Raw genomic sequence first — 27,137 nt, forward strand, 5'->3', positions numbered from 1 at the left:
TATACATGTCCTAGCATTCCCGTGTCTTCATCTCTAATTCTTTACTTACCACCCACACTGCTTAGCGAAAGTTCAGGAACAGCCCTTTTGTTTACTCAGATGTCTTCCACTACCTTAGGGTTATCTTGATTTAATGTCAACTCCACACTTAAATGCAAAATACACCTGACATAACATCATTACAGCATATTACTGTATTGTGTCTCACAAGCCCATCCCTATTTCCCCAGAGATCCATCTCCTCATCACCTGAAAATCAATACACAAAGCTACAAGCACAAATACAAATCCGGTGTTTGACAAAAGGAGTTCACTTCTCAGATCTCTCTTTAGTGAAACTAAAGCCAACCTTCAAGAAAACAGGGTACAATAGGAGAAACCCAGCAGTTCTCCGGCTGCATGGCCTTATTACAGGGACCTTCACAAGTATTCTAATGCTACACCAGGAAAGCCCAAATTCTGTAGGCAAATGCTGGAGGAAACCCCACAGCACTCTGGTACTTCAGGAGACAGTTGACATCCCAGGGCTGAGGAGCAATATGTCAAAGAGGTGATTCCCCCAAAAAGGCACTAATTCCTCCCTTCCATCTCAACTGCAGAGGCCAAAGGTGAAAATGTGGTGGAGTGAAGAAGATGCTTAATTCACAATCTCCTTTTTAAATTCACTAACTGGTTCTATTGAATTTCTCCTTCAACTGAAATTTTAAAAGGAAGAAATTATCTTGAAAGAAAAGGTCATGAGTGACGTAAGAGAGAACACAAAGTCACTCCAACGGGAAAGTGGTGCTTGGAAGTAAGTCCCAAACCAAAAAGTCTACATGAAAAACAAAACACTTAACAAAGCTAAACAAATAGCGCTTGTCCCTTACCCTCCCCAGAGCCCTGGCAGTGACTTTATCTTATTAAAGCACTGGATGTTCTTATCCAATATTTACAGTCCTGTTTTTAGGTTACTTGAACAATTGTTATAGTCCCAAACAAGTAGTCAATGAACGACGCATATATTTTAATTTATGTGGAGTATTAACTGGGATTCTTATTCTGTCACCAAGACATGTCCCTTAATCCTTGGGAACCACTGACAAAGCTTTTGAGAGATCTTGTCCTTCTCACTTACATGCAACCTTTGCACCACACATAGGACAGATTTTCTTAGCCTGGTGCTTCATATGTCTCCAGCTCAGCCTCTTTAAGTAAAGAATATTGAAATTTGCGCAAAAAAAAATTCCATAACTGATATAACCTCCCAACTACAGATGATTCCTTCTCCTTCAGGAGTACCTCCTCAGAAAAACAAGAATATCTCAGAAGCAATGCTCACTCCACCCAGAAAAAGATTTGGGGTTTTAAAGCATGTTTTAAAGCATTAGTTGTTTCCACTGTTCTTGTATATTTGCTGTTATTATTGTTCTGCTTTGCCCAGATTCTTAGTACACAATTCAGCCAATTTAACCAGATCATCTCAGCTCAGGCAAACAGGATCTCCTGCTTTCAAAGGCACCACCTCTTTCCATTGCCTACAGAGAGTTATACACTTATATTTAGGGTTATAACTCTCATTCCAAAGGCCAACCCAATGAAGGTGCAAATTATGTGGACTGAGTCTCAGCCTGCAGTTTCTTTTGGCCTGTGGATAATACACAACTGCAGGTTACAGTCATCTAGGCTGACCTCTGCTCCTAGCTCAGCTCGTGGAAGACTGGGAACTAAACAAGATCAGTGGACCCTCACTCGCAGGTGGTTGGCATAAGAGCAAGTTTAGTAGATGTAAGAACTAAAAGAAGTAATGCCTCAAACATTCATCGACACAGAAAAATCACAAAGATAAGCTGTGGCCTTTGTGATTAGTCTAAGGAATGTCACCCAAGGCAACACAGAGTGTATCAAAGGACATAGGTCCCCACTCCCTCACAGTTGCATTGTCAAACCCCTTAAATAAGCCTCAAAGGCCGGGAAATGTGGACTGAGTGAAACCAAATGTTTCTCATCAAGCTCTAATCACTGGCTTCATGGCATAAGCCTGAAGAGGTGATAAGGACTGATAAGAGATGAGCATTTCTGCCCCAGAAGCCAGATGGTTGTTCAATAAGCAGGCAGTCAGAAAACAATCTATGGGAATTGAGATAAAAATGAAGGGGGGGGGGGGGGGAAGCACAACCACCGACTCAACTGGACAAGGGGGTTGGTGCACCCCATTCTCCCTCAGTGTATGCACAGAACCCATGCTCTACCTTTTCCTTGTCTCTCATGGAAATTAGTTCATGGAATACCTGCCTCTCCCATCTAGTATGCCAATCAGCTGATAAGATGAACTTAAAAGGCGACAGAAAACTTTTTGCTGTGTGTGCACCCACCACCCAAGATTATGGGACCTGAGACAAAGCTGGATCCAGGGGTGGTGACTGGATTCTCCGACTCTTTCTCTCTTTTCTTCTTCTTTCCTTTCTTTTATTTCTTATAGATTTATAAGAGACCACATTGCTTATTATCCTTTTCTAAGTTTAAGCCAATTCTACTGCAAGTAAAACATTTTAACCAGTCATTTGGTGTCGTTTCACCTTAATTTAACCCGAGGGGATCACAGAACCTTTACAACTCCCTGGGCTCCCAGTCCGGGTCATGACACTAGAATATTAATAAAATATCTGGTTTTAAATTTGTATTCCCATTAAAATATTGAACCTCATTGCATTAAGAGTCCATGAAGCTAGTTTATTCAATCATAAGCACTCAGATTTCATGTTATGAGCAAGTACCACCCAAAGCAAGACTGGCAGTAAAAAGTCTCATAGATGGCAGCTCCATCCACAGATAGACATACATTTGTCCAAACTGTAACACAAATAATTTCCAGTAATAAACAGATTTGTAAAAATAACAATTTACCATGAACAATGAAAAATTACACAGCTACATATTTATTAATTATTTGTACACCAATAAAAGTTCATTGTCCCCTCCTGTTTCATATGTTCCAATTTCTAATTACTGCTTGCCATTTTCTAACCCACTCTTGCTCTAGGTGGACATCCTGTCCCATCTTCCATAGGGAAGGTAACAAAACTGAACAAGAATGGGGCTTTGACTGGGTCTAAATTCTCCCCAAGAGAATGAAGCCAGACAATGCTTTCCATTATAATTTGAGCCTGACAATGTAAATCCGGATGATCTCATGGTATGATGTAAGCTTTGGATTCCTCGGTTAAGCTCTGTGTTCAGTCACAGGCATCCTACGAGGTCTTGGGTCAGTCACTAAAGCCTTTGTTCAGATCAGCTGGGTTTTGCAATCTGTAAACAAAGTCCCAGCAGTGCCATGGAGAGCTGGACACCATGCCACAAAGATGGGACTCCTTGGGGGTTTCTGTGGTATTTAGACATGGACATTAGATGTCTCATTCTCACCAAACACATGTACTGGGATGTTGCTTAGGTGTCAAATGGAGACACTGAACTGTAGCCAGATGCAGGGCTAGGCAGCACTAGATGATCTTCAAGGTCTTTTCCAACCTAGATGATTCTGTGATTCTGTACACACAGACACCTAAAACTTCTTTTTTATTAAATGGGGAATATTAGTTACCTCCCTATTCCAGAGTAGGGCTGTGAAGGTGTGATCTTCAAAATAAAGAGGCATTCCTCTGAAGACCATCTAAATCTCTCAGATTGGTTGTCCTTGTTGAAAACTCAGCTGTCAACTCACGAAATATAATGTTGACCTCACATAACATACATTTTAGAATGCTTTATACACCCTGGGTTATGAGCAAAAATTAACAGTCTAAAAGGGCTTTCTAATTCCTCATCTAATGAGACTCTATACAGAAAAGCAGCTGGAGCTCCTGCTCATAAACACCTTGCTATAATTACAAGATAAGCCAAAGAATTAGGCTTTCTAGTCATAATAAATTAGCAAACAGAAAATGTAGTAAAATCTAACAAGGTCTCTCTATATTGCATTGTGTTAATACAACCTTTTTATATTACCATCTATTGCAAAATGCCATGCATGCAACTAATTAAGTGAAGAGCATTTTTCTCAGGTTAAGTAGAGCACCTACATTTCAGCAATAATTATACCGTTGGAAAGTCTGTCCTGATTCTGCTCCCATTCAAAAATGTGAAGAGAAATCAAGTCAGCATTAGAGGAAGTTTTGTGTGATCGCTCTCAAGTACATTTAGCAAACGGTCAAAATGGCCAGGTAAAAGATCTCTAAACAAACAAACAGTGCTTTGCACAACCATAGCGCCTCTCATCCAAGGACTTTAGTGCATATGATAAATATTAATTAACTCCCATGCTGCTGCTTTGAAGTAGGCAAGGGATATATTTAAGTATCACTTTGTTTGCTACTGAAATGTATTCCCCCTTCCCACTCTTGAGCAGGATGCAGCAGCTGTTTAACACCACACATGAATATTAAACGAGTTTTAGAGAAGAAATAAGGAATACTTAATCCAAAAGAAACCCGAGGGGGATTTACAAGGGTAGAAAGCAATTACTTAAAGCAACGGCCCCCAAACTCCATGGGTGACTTTGTTCTCCTTCAGCCACCTCTGTTTTAAATTCAAATTTGCTGTGTCTATTAATAACATTGGAGGATCTTTCAGGCAGCCTGTCACCTCTGAGCTGCAGAGAGGGGAACGCTGGCACAAAATATGGGCCAGAATTGGTAGAATCTTGCTTTTATTCTGACAAAATGAGCCAGGGAAATAAAGTGATCAGAGCACAGTAAGATTTTGGCTTTATACTGCTGAAAGCGCATATGAATAGTGAGTTGGAGTTCAGAGGATTCAATAATTAAACCTTCAAACAGCTATTCCTTCCACCCAAACACTAACTGATGAGACCTTGTTTTCAACACATCCCACCCAGGATGGAGTACCATACTCAGGAGCAATGGTCATCGGCTGGCTCAGAGTTTCTGCCCCATTTCTCTTGGTGGTTGCATCAATGGGTTGCATGTGGCAGGGTACGTCTCCTGCCAGCGCAGAGAAGTCACCACCTAGAAGTCACAGTTTTGGGAAAAACTGTGGTTTGCACAATGTCATCTCAGCCTCATGTCCTGCATTATGGGGAAACCTCTTTACAGTCTCACTGTGCATCATCTACTTAATATCTAGCTGTCTCAGCATGAAGACTTAAGTTCTTGCTCAGGCATGTGAAAATTATTAGAGAAGATTCAGATTCCTAACAGGACAAAATTCACCAAGCAGCCATTCGAAAACTGCAACAGGGATGTTACTGTCTGTGCAGCAGAAACCAAAGAGAAAGAGCAGACAACTTTCCTTTACCATGAAACACCATCACTAGTTGTTTCTTGTGACAAAAAGAGAGGGCATTTAAACAAGATCTGGATTAGTTTGGTACCTAATTGTATCTACAAATTTCTTTACTATTTAAATAGTCTTTGTTGGAATGGGTGGAGGCATTTTGCCAAGGAAATCTCCAGACTTATCCCTGTAAATATGTCATTTAAACACACTTTGTGTACTTCAAATACAATTCTTTCAGGCTTTTCCTAAACTATATTTGAGAAATTTAACCAGCTAGCCCATTCTGAGAGGCTATCCAGATTATTTGCTTAGTTTTCCACCAAATCTACATCAGCACTTCCAGTTTCAGTATTAGGATTATATTAACAGCTTAATTTGTGTTTAGTTATTAACCAGAAACAATTCTGGCAGGTGAGTCAAACATTCATCTTAATTGAAAACATTACATCTTTATTTTTCTATCAAATTAATAAATGAGGTCATCAGATGGCCCTTTTAGGATCATTGAGTTGGGCTTCTTGGGTCTTAATGTTCCTTGAGTGTTTTACCACAAAGCTAAAAATCCTTAACATTGCCAGCACATCACATGAATCATTTGTCCAGCACTGGCACTTTCGCATGACCAAAATACCTCCAACAAAAACCTGAATTACACAAGCAAAGAATATTCTCCTGAATCAGGTCTCCCATATTCACAACACATGACAGCAGACCTGGGACCACACATTATGAGTGGAGCAGTGGTAGGGGGACTTTCCATTTGACACGCATTAATGAATCCATTCCCCTAAAAAGAATTTATCTCTTAGAAAGGTCAAGCATCTTTTACTGAACAGTTAATTTTTCAACCTGCCACACGCACGTTATGGTAACATTCATCACCATTTTATATAGTTCAAACTTGACCTAGCAGAATATTAGTATCTTTCTCCTCTTCAGTGTTGAAGCACAGGAACAGACCTTCATATGGCTGATGTGAGAGAGGTCGTATCAGGCAGTACTTTGCTTGACCTGACAATAACTCTCTGTAGGGCGACTACTCCTGCATTTCTGCAGAGAGCTTCCCAAAAGAGAAAGCAAATCTTACACGTTTTCTCAAATTCTTTAAGCTTCTGAGCACAAAACCATTCTACATCCCCACCTTGCATTGAAGAGATTTGTATTTCATTTCGATATACTGCACAAAACTGTAGTCTGAGCACATGCCAGGCATTTGGATAATTGCTGGTGGTGCATTTACACCTTGGAGGCTGATCCATAGGTAGAAAGCATATACGCTATTGCAATATGGATCTTAAATGGGCTTACTCATTTCTGTGTTGACAAATCTTCCATGATAGCTTCCTGGACATATTTATCTTTACCTAAAACTAAGCAGATCTTTGGACAGCTAATGAATTAGCACAGACAGATGTTGCGGAGAGATGTTGTGCTCCTGCTTGCTTTGGCATCATGGCCAGCTGAAAATTTCTGAGCAATTCCAAAAGATTGTCAATGGCTGGAAGAGCATTAAAACATCTTGAATTGGAGTTCAAAACGCTGGGAAGTCACAGGTATTCATGGGATAAACTTCATGTGGTAAAAGATTAAGCATACCCGTAGGACCTTTACACCACGTAACAATGTTTGCTCTGATCTTAGAAGAGCCCTAGTGATACTCAGAAGTCATTATACACTTCTGCTAAGTAATCCATAACATTTTGAAACTGAAAACACTAGACTTACTGTGGACAAAATAAAATACCAACAGATATGTATATTTGAAATCAATGTTACCACAAGATGTCACTCTAAACTTTATTTAGAGAAAGCGTTTGACTACAACTTTAAAGAGATCAAAGTTACTTTTTTCCAAGTATATTTATTTTCTTTCAAATTGCTTTTACAAAACTTAAAACATAAATTAATTGCTTATAAGGAAAAAACAACTAAACAAACATGAGAAATACAGTCCACCACACCAAAACTCACTGGTAAATCCTCAGAAGGCAGGCTGGGTATGAAATGATGACGAGAACAAAAACAGAGCAGTCTTTTGGTTTTAGAGGTTAAAGAAGAAAAAGCATGAAGTTACAGTTCTATATTGCAGTTCAACACTGGAGATTAAAAATAATTCAAGAAAAAGCAAGACTTGGGAGAAAATATCCAGTACACAGTGCAACTCTGTATCTATCCCTCTATCTCACTGTAATCAGGTCGGATTTGTCCTGCTACCTAATTCCTATCTGTTTTGAAATATACTCCTCCACAACAATTCCTCCTACTACCTGCAGGTACTTGGATTCTGGGAAGACAGTGAATCTCCTAACAAATTCCCTGATGAAAATGATCATTCATATGTATGAATATCTATGAATATATATAAATATATATGTTAAAATAGGAAATTATATCATGCATGTGTATATATATATGTGCATGTATATATATACATAATATTGTGAATATATGTAAGTTGTTTGTAAATATAGATATATATGTAACACCAGAATTTTGGTGGGAGAAGGCCACAAGGGCACTCTTGAGCCACATCTCCATCTATCTGTGGTGGAGGCAGAGGACTGGCTCAGGGTGTGCAGCAAGGCAGTGGCAGAGCCAGAATGTGGAATTGAGTCCTCCGAGCAAAGCCTCTCCAACACCATCTGCTCTGACATTCCCATTATCAGTAGGACATTGAAAATGATGGTCATCCCAAACACAGTACCTCCAAGAAATATGACTTCAAAATATTTATTTTGCAGAAGAAAAATATCTAATTAATCTAAACCATCTAACTATTGGGATACTGGGACAAAAACAAGATCTAAGAGAAAGGAAAAGGTACCTTTGGTGGTGTCAGCATCTCCATTAGCTCAAGCAGCAAAGGCTGGTGTGAAGTGTCCAACAGTTCTGACCTTGCTTTTAAACATGCATGTTATCAATATCATCACACAATGGAATTTGCGATGAGAAGCTCTTTTTTCTATCCTTAAAGTCTAGGAAATCACCATGTAAAATTAACTTCAAAACACTGATAGGGTTGTAAAGGTAACTCCCCAAGTTAGAAAGTGTCACAATTTAAGTATATGGTTACATACCATTTCTCTCTCTGCTCTGACACTTTATTCAGTATACTGAATGGGCTTGCTCTGGGGAAGCTGTCTGAACAACCTTTGAACCATTTATCTCAGGAGATGAAAGGCTGAGAGTGGTAAGAAGACTTCTTGAAGGTTCTTTAGTTTAAGAGCATTAAATGCCACCCCAGGAATTAGATCCTACCTCTGACCCCTACAGAGAGTCTCAGTGATGGTTGGGAAGTCACGTACACTATATTTTTCCAAAATCATCACCCATCAGATGATCCTCATGTTTTAAGTGCCCAAAATGAGACATTGGGACAGCCTTGCTCCCTGTTGCAGCTGGAGCTGTGGTCAGACATTAAAAGTGGTGTACGTGGTGATTTATCAGGTCAGAATTGTCTCCAATCAGGCCTCTAAAATAAGTAGATATTTTTACCTCTATTTCTCAGGGCTTCAGTATCACCTCCGTAGCACAGAACTACAGTCACCTCATCACACAGTAAATAACAACAGGAAAGCAATGGATTAAATAATACTTGCTCATGAGCTGAGTCCTGCCCCTTCTGCACGCTGAATGAAGCAGGATTTTTGAAGGAAAACAGTTTGAGGTCAAATAAGTAAGAAGTATCACAGTGTATGTATGTACAGGAATTGAACTCAGTTCACAGAAGCTACCTTAGTTACAGCACTGCCCTACCTCTGACCACAGACCTAATTCTCTTCTTTTCACATTGTTTTGAAATACCACATCATTTCTGTGTAACATAACAGAATTCTAATTATTATAAATGCTGTTTTCTATTTCTAATGCCTGGGATTTTATGCAATAGTGCCTTAATCAACTACATCAGCAGAAATTCAAAACCACACAACTATGATGACAAAATGGAGACAGGAAAGAACAAATGAAAGACATAAATTCAGTCTTCTATGAAAAGAGCTCATAATTATCTCAGTGACAGATCAGGGTGACAGAGCACAAACGTAGTCACAAGAAATGGACCACACGACAGAATAAACAGACAATGGGAATGAACAACACAGCCTACAGTACTTCTTGTCAAGACATATTTTAATACCCAACAGAGCTCCAAAGTACAGAATCATACCTGAGAAGTTTGAGATAAATACGATGCCCACAGTTACCTGATACTATATATATATATATTTATATAAGTATTTTATATATGTATATATAGAGACAAATATATACATATATGTATATGCAGAATTAACTAGTTTACTTTCATGCACCTTACTATTCAGTGCTCAATCTCAAGTGCACTTAAATCACTTAAATCAGTGTTTGTCACTGACTCCTGAGATACTGGAAGCACAGGGTTAAGAGTCCTGAGATTCCAGAAGAGCCACAGAGGTGGCACCAAGCAACACATTTGGCTCACGTATAACAGCTTTGAAAACGGTAAGGTATAACACTCTTCAAGGCTAAAATATTTCTGTGATTTCAAAATTACCGTGCAGCTTCTTAAAAAGTTATATTCACTAAACAAAAACCACATCACAGACTAGCCTAAAATGACTCCACAGACCAAACCATTAGAGAGGGAGAACAGTTCTGCTATTTTAGAGACAAAAATAAACATTGGGATTACTGGTGGAACAGCTTGCTCCAGATTATTTTCTTCCATTTTATTAGTAGATGTATAAACTGTATTAGCAAGATATAAATCCAGTCTTTCTTTATTTAATGCAAAATCATCTCATTGTTCTTTTATATTCCCTCAGCTTGAAAAAGGACAATACATTATTCAAAATAAAACCAGATTATCTAAATGCATCTCTTAAATCTCTAGCTCTCATCACAAACCAGTAATAAAGGGCTATCCCTATTTAATGCAAAGAGAAAGAAAAGCTTCACACTGGGATGGCAGCCACACAGCAACAGCTGCTGCAACAGCATTTTATTAATTCTAATTATACATTAAATCCATATGGCCAAGACACACACACACTACAGGAACAAAAAACGGCTTTTATTCCTTGCTGGATATTGAAAACTAACAAGCTCAACAATTATCACACTGCTCATATTAAAAACTCATCTTAAAAATGGTTTATTTCCAATGCACTGCTTTTGCATTTTGAATGAGGAAGGTCCACAAAGCTTCTGAATTCCTTGTCTGAGATGTAAATGCTATCATTCATTGGTTAAACGGCAGCAAAGCACGAGCAGAGGGTTGCATGAGGATTACAAGTGATTATGTACTACCTAGGTTGTAACAGTGCTGTAAGCGGTTTCTTCATGTACACAGGCTCAGAATCCAACTACAGACCTGGGTGGGATTCTGAATTTTTCAGAGTCCATCAGCATTCATATCCAGCATTTTTGTGCAATTCTTTAAGGAAAAGGTCAACATCAAGGATGAGATCCCAATCCACATTCCCACAAACGTAAGAGGTTGAGGTCTCTTCTGGTAATTCACAAGCTTTTAATATTTAAATTATTTCAAACAAAACACGATTTGGGTACCCACAGAGGACTCCCATATCTTTGCACACATACCTCCTCTCAAAGTGGAAAATAACCAGATTACTTTAATATTAAGTTGTTGTGGGAAGGCTACTCACATCTCCAGGTTGGCCAGCAAGAACAGTGAGCACCATGCCCTGGCTCTGTTTGCTCCTCATCAATAACCAGTAAGGCATCACTGTAACACCCAATAAGTTCCAAAGGCAAAAGCAATTCTGAGATTTTCGGAGATACAGGAATATTTCAGCTCCTCCATCACAGACACAACTAAGAAAGACTGGGTAACATTTCAGACCTCAGTGAAACTCCCCTCTCTGGATATCTTCACCGTGATTTCCCTATAGTAACGTGATGTCTGTCTTTCCTGCATGTGCATCCATCTGCTAGCTCTCACCAGCTAACTTTGAACCCTCTGCCCAATGTCAATGCAACTTGACAGAAGTGAGGAAGCCTCACCTTCACCAAAGGATCTGCAGATACCATGGGGTGGGGAGAGTTAGAAAAGCCAGAGAGAAATGACGATAATGCAGGGGAAATTACACTGCCATGGAAGCAAAAATAGCGGTGGGTCAAAATCCACTGGAAGCCAGTTACATTAGATTTTTTCTTTTTTTTTTTTGGAACAATTGGTTCACTCTGTGTGACCAGACTTTCACTGAAGAACCACAAGAGTTAGATCCTTGAGCTGGCTGCAATCCAGCCCCCAGCTCTTAAAAAAAAAAAAAAAAAAAAAAAAATCACACAGCTTCAAACCATTCCGAAGATCTAGCACTGCTACCTTTAGCTCTTTTGAGAGAAAGAGAAAATTTGCTTACTAAGAGAATTGGACTTCAAGAATAAAAGCAGCTGCAGCTGTCTTCAGGCAAAACAAAAGCTGCCCTTGAATTTAAATTTCAGTTCTGCTGTAATTTACGCTGCAACAAAGAAAGATGCCAGTTTGGGAAAGTAGGACTCTGTGTGAAGTAATAACAGGCTTTCCCATTGTCGGAGATGTCATATGAGCGCCTCTCAAATGTGACAGACACTGAAGAGGTTTTGCACATTTCTTTTGCTCCTCAACATTTGTAACAGTCAGGGAGGGTTTCAATATTTTTAGATACAGCTATTGAAGAATCTTTATTCCTCAGTCAGGGTAGGTCTGAATATAAATCTCTGGAAGAATCACTCCAACACATGATCCAATGCAAGCAAGTCAATGGGAGTTTTTTTCTTTGACTTTGTGAATGCTGGACTCAGGCCCTCGGCGAGAGGATTGCCTAATGTCCCTGGGCCGGACACAGGCTTGGCTGCATGGGATTAACTCCTGAGGAATTCAGTGTTGTTACAGGAGTTGAAATAGCCTGACATGATCAGAAACCAGCTCACTGAGATTAAGTCTAGAGAACAATGACACATGAGATCAGTGACCTTACATTCACGAGCACTGTAAGTAGTTAAGCACACTGAACACATAAGCGGGCTAAAAACATCTAACAAGAGCAAGCTTGGCAAGTATGAATAGATAACACCCGGTTGTGCTTTTCTATTGAAAAGTTTCCCAGTACAGCAATTCATTTAATATCCTTTTGGTCCCTGAAACACTGACACAATAAGTGCTGAAACATGCTTCTCCCTGAAAATTGAGAAAGCTTGGTACTAGCGAGGGCCACCATCACCTTAGAAAGGTTATTGTCAATCACGTTCCTCATTTTGATATCCTTAACTCTAACAGCTTTAGCAGGACCCTTGTGAAATTTGGTGTTGCCTTGTTTTCTGTGATGCCATGAATGTCAAATCTTAGGTTCGCTCAAAGGAAAAAGTACAAGAGGTCTTGGTGGTTGTGGAGAAAAGCCTGAAAATATGACTGCAGTTTTTCTTAAAGACAGATCATAGAAGCAGACAGTAACAACCTGCAGTATTTTATAGATTATTTCTATGCCTTTTGTGCAAATCTCACAAGCCTTTTAACACCAAAGGCCAGCGTTACCATGTATGACTAGCACTGGATTTCTGAGGTGTTACATGATCCTGACTTTGACATCTACAATTGTTCCTCAACACCTATTTTGGTTCAAGCTTCATCTCCAGCCCAGGACTGTGTTGCAGGTCTCCTACTTTTCTCACCATTTATCCTGCTATTCACAGATCTATTCCCCAGTCCTGACCCACACCCTTCCCTCCAGTCTCAAATTTCCTTGTATCACTATTTAAAAGGATTTTTCTTAAACACAACACGCTTAAACAAATTCCTTGTCTTTCCATTAATTGCCTCTACATTCTTCTCTCTATATGGTCAACAGCATAATTATTATTCTCAGCATTAAGGCCTAGAAATGGAGGGACTTTTATATCATTATTCTTAGTTGACATGCATGGCTACATCTATCAAAATCTTTCTCATTTTTCATTCTTAGCATTTTCCTTTTGTGACAGGGTCATGTTTCATTGCTCCTATGATAGGTTCCTCCCCAGTTTCTTTTATATCTAAACTATCCTGAAATTTAACCATTGCTCTAAGTGCAAGGGGAGTTTCAGTCCCAGCTCACAGCTTTGTAGACACACAAGTCAATCAAACTAAGACAAATCTAAGCTCTTGAGTGGCTTCATGCTTACTATGCTAAATGTTTGCATTTGTCAATGGCTATGCTATTTTTCAATAGATATGTACATCCTAAAATAATTAAGAGCAAAGGGGGACTTGCTTTGGCTCTCTTAAATGTCTGTACTTTATGTCCTACTTATATACCCCATCTGTCCCATAGCACTCTCCAGTAACATGGAGGATCACAAGATATAAGTAGATTCCTGGAAGTCTGGATACTAATATAACACTATTGAGTTATACTGCCACTTAATTTATACAAACTTTTAATAGAAAAGCAGTATGTGACTGCAGAAGAATAGTCTGTCTTCCTTTTTTCACTTGGTTTAAAAGACATTATCGCTCTTTTAAAATGGATTGTTATAACAGGCCTTATTTAAAAGTGAGCTGAATGAGGTAAAGAGTCTAAAAAATCCCTCTTACTAAACCCGCAAAATTGTAGCCTAAGTCTCTAAATACATGCTGTGGCACAGATGACCAGTAAATTCTGTAATCCTTACAGTACTGTCTACTACAGCAATTTTTAAGACAGGCTTAAGGATGTAAGACATCCACATTATTTTGCAGTTATGGTACAACACCATTAAAAAAAAGAAGATGATGCAGATTTCAATTGAAAATATGACATTTTAAAATTCAGGCAAAGTTACGCAAGCATGAGAAAAAACCGTAAGACATGGCTTCAAAGTCCTCAGGAAATACGTCATCCACTGCAGATTGGGTTTATCTGAATTTTAGAAAAACCTATCGAGATTAGTTTTTACCTAATACTGCATAAGATGATTACAGCTATTTGTGGCACTTTAATTCCTGCTAGAAACAAAATGATGTTTTATAGAGAAGTATCTACAAAAATACCCAACCCTGACATAAACCTCTTTCATCCTTTCTCATTCCACAGAACGGCCTTCTAAGCTGTTAAGTCATGCAATTTTCTTAATGAAATGAAGGCTAGACAAATATAGAGCAGAGGTTTTTAGAAATAAATTTTACTAAACTATGCATTGCATTATAAAAACTGATTAAATTTCATAAAGAAGTACAAAAATAAATGTTTGGTCATCTTGACATATCCAGGTGTCTATTATTACTCTCTTTCATGGTTTTCCTTTTCTATCTCTGCACAATGCCTCCAAGATGCCCCCTTATGAGACGATCCCAACAAATGAGGCATTTGGAGTTCTGTAGGTTTCACTTCCTCCTCCTCGTGGGGTTTTAAAAAAATAAAAGTTCACATCAGAACATGTGCTACAATTTGAGAGGACCCTGTGATTTTAATATCATCTAGCTATGGATGACCCTACAAGAAGCAAAAATCCTTAAGAGCGAATAATAACAACAGTTCCTCACTGTGCAAGAGAATTGGTACCATCCTTCTGGTGAAAATAATTTGGAATTATCTAAAGAGTAATGTCAGTATCTAACTATGTGTTCTTCCCCTTGCACACTCCTTCTGAAGAGTTTCTCCTCCTCCCTCCTCTTAAGGCTCGATTTTCAAAACGTTGTGTTGGGGCCACTGGAGTGTAAATGGGACTCTAGAGGCTGCAGCTCCACATACTGCTTTGAAAATGTGGCTCTTAGCAACTAAGCTGTAACTAAACACAAAAACTCTAACAAGAAGTCCAGTAACAAGAACAGCCCAAAGGGAGAAGGAGATGCTTTTGAATCCGAATTAAAATGTAGGAGGTTAATCCTTCAATAATCCTTCTGTAAATCACTTATACAACTTTTACTTCCGTATCTGTAGTCATTTCTTGCATGTGTGGAATATATGTATGAAAAATATTGAATCCTCATTTTTCTCATGTTACTCCCCCGTTCAGTAGTCAACAATTAATATTTATGAAACACACTGAAGATAAAAATAATCACATGTTCCGTGAGAGCCCAGGTTCAAAGATGGCTGGTTGAATCAAATCACACAAGCATAACTTTGAGAACAAAAGGAACTAGACAACACTAGATTTGACAAGTGCCTCTAATTATAATTATTTTTCTTTATCTGTTCTTGTTATACTCTATTTCAGACATCCTACAGATTTTTTAAGCATTTTGGAAGGTAATAAGAATTGAACACATACTTAAAGGACAATAATGTTTACAACAGCTGAATTTATTTGCAAAGGAATCAAATTCTAATCAAATACTGAAGCTGTAGGAGCTACAAAAACTGAATTTGGCACATAAAATTATGTTAACTTTATGTCTGGTAGGAATGTGCATTTCTGCATCCAGGTTAATGATTCTGTACAATAACAATACTTTTCATTGGTAGTTACAGCCTAAGTATTCAAAAGGTCAATCAATTCTAGACAAAACCAATGTTTGACAGCTCTAAATGAGATCAAGTTTTGGAAAATGATGACCACTCAGACTCTGAAAATTAAGTCTAATTAAGATTAGGCACTCAAAAATGGATGCTTTCAAGACCATTAGACATTCTGTAAATATAAAAGACAAAGGAATGTTAGCAGTACAGAACTTAAAAAGAGACCAGAAGCTCTGCCTTAGGTATTTGTTTGTGTGGTGGTCTGATTTAGAGGTAAATGGAAGAAACTATGACAGGAAGCTAAAACAGATGTCATGGAAGTGGGTTTTTTTGAAATGCCGATTATGCAAGAACCTCATTATTGATTGTGTAATAACATCATCTGCCACACTTAAAATACTGATGAGAGGTCACTCTTTTGTGAATCCAAAATTTTGTGGTCCAGAATCTAGACCAACCAAATAGCAAACCAAATGTAATAATGAGTGACTTTGAACACGTCTTGCAATCCCCAAATCTCTTTTATAAAAAGAAGCATTTAAGAACAAGGAAAAGACATCCAAAGGCCTACAAATTAAAATGCTATCTAACTTCCGTAACACCACACTCCTCAATCTGTTATTGTGGCAATCAAAAGATTTCATTTATTCTTTGGATTCAACCTTAATGTAGCTATAATCACTGTTTTATTTGTGGCATATGTAATACATCAACAAATATTGCAGTGTAGCCACACACAAAGCACACGTGTTGTTAGAACACTTGAAGTATTACTTCAAAGTACTGCAGAAGTAAATGTACAGCTAATGTTGCTTCTGTGACTTGTGTGTTTCTTCAGCACATACTTCTATATCCATAGTCATCTTCATAAAAATAACATAGAAGCGTCCCATCTTTTTTTCATTTTTTTAGTTCAAATCTATTTATAACTATTTGGTAAATACCATTCAATTATGAATCTATTTCCATTTTTGAAGAATACACAGCAATTAAAAATTATGTAGTGTTTATAAAATAAAGCTAATCACTTAAAAGAAGCTGAGAGAAATCACAAGTAAAATAGCATTGATGTTAATTACTTCCATTTGCAGGAAATGTTAGTGACTGGTAACATACATTTTTCATAAATGCTACAGAAATTGCTGAAACTCTTCCTGGACCTCCATCATCTTCACAGTAATAGTGCAGCATTGATGTACTTCTACTTTTATGATATATAATCAAAATTTTTCCCTAACTGCTACTGAGTTTAGCTCTGCAGTGAGCACAGTTGGTATTCTGGCTTCACACACCATAACTTGAAGGTACGTGTGCTTCCACACACATCATTTGTGTCAAGAAATGTGCCCTTCAGACTAGTTGTGCACAAAATGGACAGATGTTTGTGAAGGAATAAAACACCAAGAGGCCAATGCAATGTGAGCAAGAGGGCAGAGGGAAGTAGAGCAAGGGTGATGCACAGTTACTGTCCCCACTTCCCATGACTGGCAGCACAGGCTCAGCACGGCACAAGGGACAACAGCACTGCTACAGCAACCTGGTACGTTCAGGACCTTGAAACCATTATACATAACAACTTATGGAGGTTATTTTATACAAAGTCCCAAAACACCAAGTGCTTGATTTTGACAAATACCATCATTTACAAGGTAAAACAGGGACCTTCAAGTAAATGGAAGAACGACTGAGTGATACGCCAGCATATCTATTTGAACACTGCAACATCGCTTGAATGGGAACATTCTGCCAAACCTTCACCGTGTTCCTGAGCATTTTTCTTGACTCATTTCCAAGTTTCTTTGGCTGACACTTTTCACAAAAACATAACGCAAAAGACACAAAGATTTTAGATGCTACTTCATGCCGGTGAAATCAATGAAACTTTGGCCATTTACCTGTGTGGAGATGGCTTCATACTCAACTTTGCATAAACAGTTATATCCTACTCTGGTTCAGTAACTTCCATTAAACAAAGGAAAACAGCAAGGTTTACAAATAACCATTCAATGCCTTATCCTGCATGAGTTTTTTGTTACTCTTTCTTACACTATAAATAAGAAAATACCTTGGAAATATCAGGACAATGAGTTTCCCCACAAAGAACCTGGAAGGATCATCTCAACATGCTGTTCCATTGTAAACACAAATAGTGACCAATAAGAAAGTTACTAGGTCTGACCTAGCTCTGGCCTTCATCTAGTATTAAATATTAGTACCTACCTAGTAGTGCCTGAAACAAGCTGCTCTTAAAGATGCCCATCACCTTTCTGATGGCTTTTTTCAGTTGTTGCTCTTCTGGCTTCCTTAGTTTTTTACAATATTCTTCCAACAGCACTAAAGCTCGGTCAGTATCTAAAAACAAACAGTACAAAAAAAAAAGTCTTTTATTGGCTCTGGAAAGTACTTAAATGATCAAATATCAACTTCACATTTCTAAAGGCATTGTTCACATGTGTAAGGAACATTTACAACAAATGTTGTCACATTCTGTCATTAGCTGTATGACATAAGCAACATAATGGAGAGATTAACCCAACACCAAATGAGGAAGATTACTGTGTGTCTGAGATATCCCTGCAAAGGGAAAACAATCTTTTGAATGGCATCTACAACAAGTGTCCAGCTTTCATTTATCCAGAACCAGCTGGAAACTATAGGGTTTGGACCAAATCACAATTTGCAGAAGCTACAAAATTGTAGACAATAACCATTACGGATACCCATGCAGAAAAACTGGCCTTAAAACATATTCAGAGAAGACATGAAAGTGTTTGCTTCACATTTGCAGCACTCAATGCTCTGTTCTCTGAATACCAAGTGTGTATCTGAAAGGCAGGTGTCCAAGAGCATGGTTGTTTTTTTCTGTTCCCTCAATACATAAAATTGCTATCTACCTCCGGTAAAAATGAGACTTTGATAGCAGACTTTCATTCATGTGCTGGCTCAAATGTAGCAATCCAGCCTTTCTGTAAGAGTCCAAAGAGAGCTCTGTTTCTCCTGCTGCTATTATCTTTGTGTAGTCATTTGCCAAGAGCATGAGTGACATATAAAATTGTATGAAATCCAAACATCACCATCTTCCATATAAGAAAATAGAGGAAAAAGGAGAATCGGACTTCACCTTTCCTTCTCCCCATCCTAACTAGCTCACAGAAATGTCCACACACATACATACATGACACTGAGACAGCTGCACACATTTGTAATTAGACTGCCATCAAGTTTGCAATAATATTACCAAACAGTAAAAAAACCCCAAATTACTAGTTGTAGTGAAACAAGTGCCTCAATCTAAATCTCTTACAGTAGAGTTCAATGCAAGCTTCATTACCAGGAGAGGTTCAGAGTCTTTAGTTAGATTAAACTCAATAAAGTACTGTAAAAAGGCCTGAAAAGCAAAACAGACTGCTTTTATCATACTTTTTTCTAAATAACTGAAAGAAAATTTCTTTCTTCATTATATAAAAATTAATCATCTTTGTTCATCCAAGGATCTTGAACATGATCCCTATGGCGTGGCCCTTGTGGTGTGACAATTAGATGAGTGCACAGTAGGGGCAGAGACATGACTTGTATTCAGTAAGTTGGTAACATTCTCAAATTAAAAAGGGGGAAATACTTAATCAATGATTAATGTTTAAGAAGATGCAATTTCTCTTCTTTCTCCTCACAGAAATTCTGGCTGGTCACAAGCATTTTATCAGAGAAATAAAAAACATAATGAATAAAAAGGAATGGTATTTAAATGTATATATATATAAGCACACACATATATAAAAATATCACAGAATCATCTAGGTTGGAAAAGACCTTGAAGATCATCCAGTCCAACCATTAACCCAACATTGACAGTTCCCAACTACACCATATCCCTAAGTGCTATGTCGACCCTACCCTTAAACACCTCCAGGGATGGGGACTCCACCACTGCCCTGGGCAGCCCATTCTAACGCCTAACTACCCGTTCTGTAAAGAAATACTTCCTAATATCTAGTCTAAACCTTCCCTGGTGCAAGTTGAGGCCATTACCTCTTGTTCTTCACTTATTACTTGGTTGAAGAGACTCATCCCCAGCTCTCTGCAACCTCCCTTCAGGTAGTTGTAGAGGGCGATGAGGTCTCCCCTCAGTCTCCTCTTCTCCAGACTAAACAATCCCAGTTCCCTCAGCCGCTCCTCGTACGACATGTGCTCCAGACCCTGCACCAGCTTCGTTGCCCTTCTCTGGACACGCTCGAGTCATTCAATGTCCTTTTTGTAGTGAGGGGCCCAAAACTGAACACAGTATTCGAGGTGCAGCCTCACCAGTGCCGAGAACAGGGGTAAAATCTCTTCCCTGTCCCTGCTGGCCACGCTATTTCTGACACAAACCAGGATGCCATTGGCCTTCTTGGCCACCTGGGCACACTGCTGGCTCCTGTTCAGCCAGCTGTCAATCAACACCCCCAGATCCCTCTCTGACTGGCAGCTCTCCAGCCACTCCTCCCCAAGCCTGTAGCACTGCTGGGGGTTGTTGTGGCCAAAGTGCAGCACCCAGCATTTGGCCTTATTGAAACTCATACAGTTGGCCTTATCCCACTGTCCATATATATATATAACATATATATCACATATATATGAAAATTAGGGAGCATTTTAGAGCAGTGTAGACATTTATACAATGAAGGAGCTCACAGTTCTCTGCTGCAATCCCACCTTGAGGGGGTCTCCAAGAGGAGCTCCTTCTTTCTCTAAGAGCTGTCCCTGGGGCAGGTAAGGGTTAGGCAATTGACTTGTTTTCACCTAAAGCCAGTAGCACACTTTAGGACCCACTTAGAACCTACAGAGTGAGAGATCAGCTCTTTTAAAGGCCAGGTCACAACACCTGGGCTGGGCTCCCACCACAGATCACCCAAATCAGAAGCACAGCCTCAAAACAAAGTTCTGGGTCCAAGTGGGATATGGTTAGGATATTCCCAACAAATGGTTGGGAATAAAGAATTAATTCTACATGTGAGCTCAGCTTCTTTTGCCTTGAAAACCCCAATCATATCACACCTTTCGCTGACCTTATGACTGTGTCTGACACCCTGTGATGCCTGTGGTTTCATTTATACACTGATAGTTCTGGCTGCCCTCAATAAAATAATTAGTTAATACCTTAAAGCATCTATTGGAATCAGGCATTCACCTTCCTCCCAGTACAGCCAGGCATATGCAATGAATACATGATTATTTATATTGAAGTGAAGTAGCAGACACTGGTGCAAAACCACTGCAAAGTATCCAGTACTGAGGACACTTTTCAGAAGTGGACTATCTGAGAAATCAGGAAAATGAGATTCCACACCAGAGAGATGCCCTACCACTCTCTGAGTCACATGGCGAAGCATGCTGACATCCCCTCCCTCATTAATCATTCCTTCCCTAAAGTGTATGGTTCTTATTTTAAAAAACAGCTGCAAAAAGTAGCATCCTCTGTGGGCATGAGCAGAGTTTTTATTTTCACTTAGATTATTATTTTTCAATTCATCAAGATGAAAAAAGCCTGCTTCCAGTTGACCCCAAAACAGTCCTAAACTACAAACTGAACAACCACCAGCAGAGCACAGTTCTAGTGTTAAATCTAAATCCTGACTAAATCCCAGATCAAGTCATTATCTTCCTGTCTAATTTTCCTCTCTAGCTTTAATAGGATACATTCATTTTTACTCTCTCCCTAAGCTCCTGAATGGAGTGGCAGCTTTTTCCCGCACAGTTGCACTCGATAGCAGTGTATCTAGTTTTCCAAATAACCTGTGGTGGGTTGCATGGGCTGGGAGATCCAGTCACCCCCAAGGCTGCCCTGCTTTTGCTGAAAGCCACCGCTGATGTCCTGGTATCAACTGGAAACATTTCTTGACCAGGAGTATTTCAGCATGTCAGGGAGGGGGCTGTGTAACTACTGCTACTGGAGCACTCCTGAAAAGCTGAGGGGTTTACGAAGACTATTCGAATCTCCAGTCATTTTGGCACTAGATTAGGCTTTCAAAAAAGTAATTTTCAGCCTTTTTGATGAACTTTACTGGTTATAAACTACTTGGGGGAACTAGATCTTCATATGGATTTGTACAGTATTTAGCACGATGGGGCATAATCCTGTTCAGCACTGCCACACAACATTCATACCTCTGCACAACAATCAAAAAAACACGAAATAATACAATAATATGGCAAGTCTGAAGAATACCAAGTATGCTCTCCAAGATAATAACCATCTTCAAGTCCCAGTTATACCCAAAGCAGATGAGGACAACCAGCACTTTGCCTTTGGGGGCTGTCTGACAGCTACAAAGCTTAAATAATATTTGGCTGCAAGAACTGACTGCCCGGACTGCAGCCCAATAGTCAAATAAGAACCATATTCCCTGCCACCCAAATTAAACCAGTTTCCGAAGCTGAATTCTCACACATTCTTCTCATCAAGAAGAATGGCAGACTGGTGGTTTTCATGAAAGACTGGATCACTGTATGTATGGTATTACAATATCCAACGGAGCACACAGTTAAATTTTTAGCAGCCAAAATAAATCCTGTACCTTACAGTCAGAGTATATTATAAATACAACCAAAAAACCCTTTGTTCTATGATACCACTATTCTTCAGTGCTGATACCAAAACCAAATTCGAGTAAGACCACAAATCCACTGAACACACAATTTAATATCCCAAGTTGTGGGCCTCCATGTTGATCCTGAGTAGGTTCTTTGCTAACAAAAGAAAGACCACTGAAAGTCAGTGTCAGCTGTGCCCCACAAGGTCTACTGGACACAGTTTTAGTTTTTCTTACTGTTTCTTTGCATATTATGACACTTTTTAAATTGATCCTATTGGCTTTGAAATATGACTTTGACAAGAACCATTCAGAAGATACAATCCTACAAAAACTCACATATATTCTACATAGTATATGTATTACTGTTTCGTTTAAATAAATCATACTCAGAACATCTTAATGCAATAATAAGAAAAATTTCTTTGAGGATAAAACAGCTTTTAGGGTCCTACAGTATCTTGTCCAAGAGGTTATCAATTAACCCAAACTAATAATTCTGTAAATTTTATTACTTTATCACTCCATAATTTTTTAACTGGTTCATAAATGTTTGTGGTTTATGTTACTGATCAGGGAATGGGCAATTGCTACAATACAACAAATCAGAGATATGTGATACTGAAACAAAACTGTACATCAATGGCTTTGTTTACTGGATTTCTTTGAAAAACTTTCCCCCCCCCCCCCAAACAATCTACCACACATGAAATTATTTATTTTTTTTTCTACAGAAGGAGTCTCTGCTTAATGTAATGTACTGATCTATGTAAGAATCAAAAAAAGGCAAATCCTTTCCTTAGAATTATTCTAGATGTCATCATTAGAGAATAATCCACACTTTATAGTCCCCACACTATACAGACACACTTTTATGTAATATAGTTTTTTAAAGCTTTGTAAGTAGACAGTTTAGTATAGAGCTAAAAAACATGTTGGGGCAATGCTTATACATCTGATGAAACAAATAATAAAATTATATAGAAAATTCATTGTTAATACAACCCAAGTTATATTTTAACAAAACGTAGCTTCAGTATAACTTACAGAGGAAGAAGTTTTCCAGGGATACTGTCAACAAGAAATGAAGCCATACATATAAGCAGGTACAAAGTAATGTGTATTATATATCAGGAGAAATTAAATTCTCATCAATGAAAAATCACTTCCTAAAGCATTGCTCTTAAAATGTAAGCTACACATATGAAAGACTAAATGTCATAATTACACATATTTAAAAGAAAGGAAATTCTGCAATTAATTTATCATCCACTTTGATAAAATGATGCCAAAATCAATTAGCTACTTCTCAGGATCCATATCTGAGATCTGGATGCCACTTGCAATACTAACCAGTACTTGAAAGCAGAAGGATTCCCTTCCTCTTCTGGTTTATTTCTGGGTCTTTGCCATGGTCCCATTTTTTGCAAGCAATTTTAGAATCACTGAAACTCCATATAGGCATGGAGACACAGAAAAATCTGAGCTTCAGTAACAGGTGGGCACTCTGCTTTTGAATACCTGAATGTGTTTAGGTGACTGGAAATCTTCTGGGAGGTATGTACACAAAAACTGAGTTATGTGCTTACATGGTGCAGGTGCACGGTGCTTCTGAGGACACCCATACAACTGCTGAGCAAAGAAAAGCACGTAAATGCTGTCAAATTAAAATGTCATTATTTTAAGTACACTTTACACTGGTCTAAACAACTACACAGCTGCAGCACTCTGGAGAAACAAGCTCCATGGTGTACTTTGAAATACCTGTACATTAGCTTGACCGTGTAGACTCAGTGTTCAACTATTTACTATAGTTTCTATAATTAGATGAACTCAAATGGCATGTAAGTGAAGTCCAATCCTGCTGCCCTCAGTAAATATAAGTAAATAGTTGACCAAAATATAAACAACCCTGGGAGTTGTGCTTGCTTGAAGGCAGCAGAATTGGACTTCACTTATACACCATTTGAATTCATCTAACTATAGTCACTGCAGCATTTAAAGTACAGGACTGGTAGAGTTGAAGCACTGCAGCTCTGCTGGTGTGGAGACAGCTGTGTTGATTAAAAAGTCTTTGATACGTACCATGCCTTCATATGGGACAGAGGATGACACAGTTGACGCAACATGATGTCTATGGGAACAGCTATAGGATACGGGAAGCGGTTTTCTTAAATATCTCCCAGATGTTATTCAAACCATTTACCCTTTAGATGAACTAAACATATTAGATCTGAAGATAATTTAGGAATATCTATGAATTTCAATAATTAAATTGAAAAAGATTTGACTAACAGAAATAACTGAAACTACACAAGAAAGATAAAGCTTGATTCAAAACCAGTCTCCAAGAAGCTCCATTTTCAAAACTCCTCAAACCAGGGTATGTTGAACTCAAAACAAAGAAACAGATGATGGAAGCACCAGATAATTCAGATAGATGTAGTTATATACCTATTTTCAAGCCCTTAGAGTTCCTTCTGGCCACAATAAAGTCATACAGGCTGAACTCTATATGGACCCATATACAATACTGCTCAGGACCGATCCCTGGTTTTGTGGACAAATTGCTATGCTTTGAACACCCGCAAGCCTGCTGAGAGCTCCTGCTGCCTTCCACAGGGGTATGATCCTGTCACCCAACTCCTGCTATGAAGCAAGGTAGATCAGAAGATGGAGAGAAAAAAAGCAAATATGATTCCAAACTCAGCAAGAACTGGAAACTTCTGCCTTGCACATGCAAGAAATCACAGGCAGCTGGTTAACAGTGCCTTGCACCAGCACAAGGTAGATAGGCAGTCACAACACCAAGCCTACAACAGTCTGTTGGTAAGTTTAGGATCATACTTGCATTTCTTTCTTCCCATTGGCATCAGAGTTTGTGAACAAAAAGACTTTTGGGGTGCAACAGTATAGAAGAATGTTGACTTAAATGAAAAATATTATTGTTTCATCAGAGATGTTTAACAGTAGTTGAGATCTAACCCTAACCGAGTTTATAAAATGAAGGGATTTTTTTATTCTTTCCTCTTTTTTTTCCCTAATTGTACCTACTCCATTTCCTAAGAGGGATTTTGATTATTTTCTGACTTGCAAAGTCTGTGGCATAGGTGACTTTTTAAAGAAAAACATGCCAACACATTTCAGGAGATCCTTTCCAGCTTTCGGACAACTAGAATTGGGAAAATGTAGGGCACTGAAGCTGGAAAAGGCATGAAGAATGTGGGAGGAAAAACACAGCACCCAAAATAGAAGTGAGAAACTGAATCAGAGCACCAGTAAAGAGAGCAAGGAAGTTTTCTCAGTGAATTTTGGTAACTTTAGAAGACAAGGATCTCAAAAACTACTTTTACTTTTGGAGAGTTCACACCTTCATTTAGGTGACCACTGACAAAAGAGCCAGAGGTCTGAGCAACAATACTCTCTGCTTCAATTGTTTTAAGATCTCTTGATTTGATCCTCTGCTCTGGAAAGCTCAAAAAATTAAAATTACTTGTCACAGATGAACGGGAGGAGATGCAGCAGTTTATAAGAAATTTCTAGGCAACCTGCCTTGGGACTGATCCAAGCCATCAGTAACTCATTTAACTTTCTAAATCGTCACACGCAACAGCAAACACAAAGGAATAAATCCTGTTAATACACAATGCTCTGTATAAACAGAGGAGGTGCAAGCCAGTTAAATTTTACAAACACAAGAAACAGTACACTAAGATGGTTAAGAAAAACACAAGCTGTAGGCTCCAATGCTTCAAAAGGCTTGAGAACTACTAGACAAATGACAATCATAAAATATTTACATATAAACAAACAATATAAACATAAAATATTTACATACATGAGATGTAAATTAATCTAGCAGACTGCACAGAGGGAGAGCAGACAGGGAATATGTGGCCCTGTACAAACCAGAAAGCTCTCAGCATCTCAGGCCCCTCGTATCCAAAATAGGACTTTACTGAACTATGAAGATAAGGCAGCATATGGGTTATGCAACCTTGAGGAAACATAAGGCATTACGTATGTGACAAATACTATCACCCAGTGTGATCAGCACTCACAACAAACAAGCAAAAGGGTTAAAAATAACAGCTCCTGAGAGTATGCATGACACGTAAACCCATCTTCTGTCCCACTAGGGAAAACAAGTGGAGAGAAAAAGGCGGGTTTAATCATTTAAGGGATTACCAGGCAGGCTTACTTCTGGGGTTTCAGCTTTTAGGAACCAGACCAGCATACAGAGGAGACTGACACATGGTCTGTGAAGATTAATCTTGGGCCAGTGGAGACACTCTTACAAGGAATGATATTAAAGTTAAGATTGCATTCGCAGTTGTCCTCGCTCTCCGTTAACTGTAAAAAGAAGTGCAACCTCCCCAAACTAACCTTGGTGAATTCTCTGCACAGACTGTTTTCCCACAAAACACAAATTTTGGAACGGTTTAGTTGTGAAGCAGTTATTCCAAACCTTGATGCTGTTAGCAGACAAAAAAATGGGCCAGATATTCTGTGAGAACTGCTACGCAAGCACCACAGCAAATTTCACAGAGCAAAGCAATATTATATGCTCAGGTATATTAAGGGGAAACCAGGCATCCAAACGCCAAGGGAAACTGGAGTAGAGTAAGGAGGACAGGCAGCTCTGCACTGAACGGTGTTAACACGCAGTGGTGTTGCTGCAGGTCTCTGTGCTCCACACAGCTAGTGCAAACGGCTGCAGTCAAACAGCACAAGTTGCACAGCAGTCTCTTGTTACAGAACATTGGTTTGTGCAGATGACGCAACGAAGGAGGGCTAAATGCTCTGCAAGTCAGATTGTTTTGAAGGGCAGGAGTTATGCTCTGATGTGTCAGCTGAATTTTCTGAGAAACAGAAATTACAGACCCATAGAGCC

At 38.8% G+C, this 27,137-nt stretch overlaps 1 protein-coding gene across 10 annotated transcripts in view; it reads right to left on the minus strand.

Annotated features, from left to right (window-relative positions):
- The window catches only part of DLG2 (discs large MAGUK scaffold protein 2), a 1,055,297-nt gene that overhangs the window by 1,018,108 nt on the left and 10,052 nt on the right, over window positions 1-27,137 (minus strand). For all 10 annotated transcript variants that reach the window (XM_074860344.1, XM_074860343.1, XM_074860342.1 and 7 more), the window contains one exon: window positions 17,895-18,026. In XM_074860344.1, the coding sequence (XP_074716445.1) occupies window positions 17,895-18,026 (132 nt within the window). The remainder of the gene's footprint in view (window positions 1-17,894; window positions 18,027-27,137) is intronic.

The sequence above is a fragment of the Strix uralensis genome, chromosome 2 (assembly GCF_047716275.1).
Source record: "Strix uralensis isolate ZFMK-TIS-50842 chromosome 2, bStrUra1, whole genome shotgun sequence".
NCBI lineage: Eukaryota > Metazoa > Chordata > Aves > Strigiformes > Strigidae > Strix > Strix uralensis.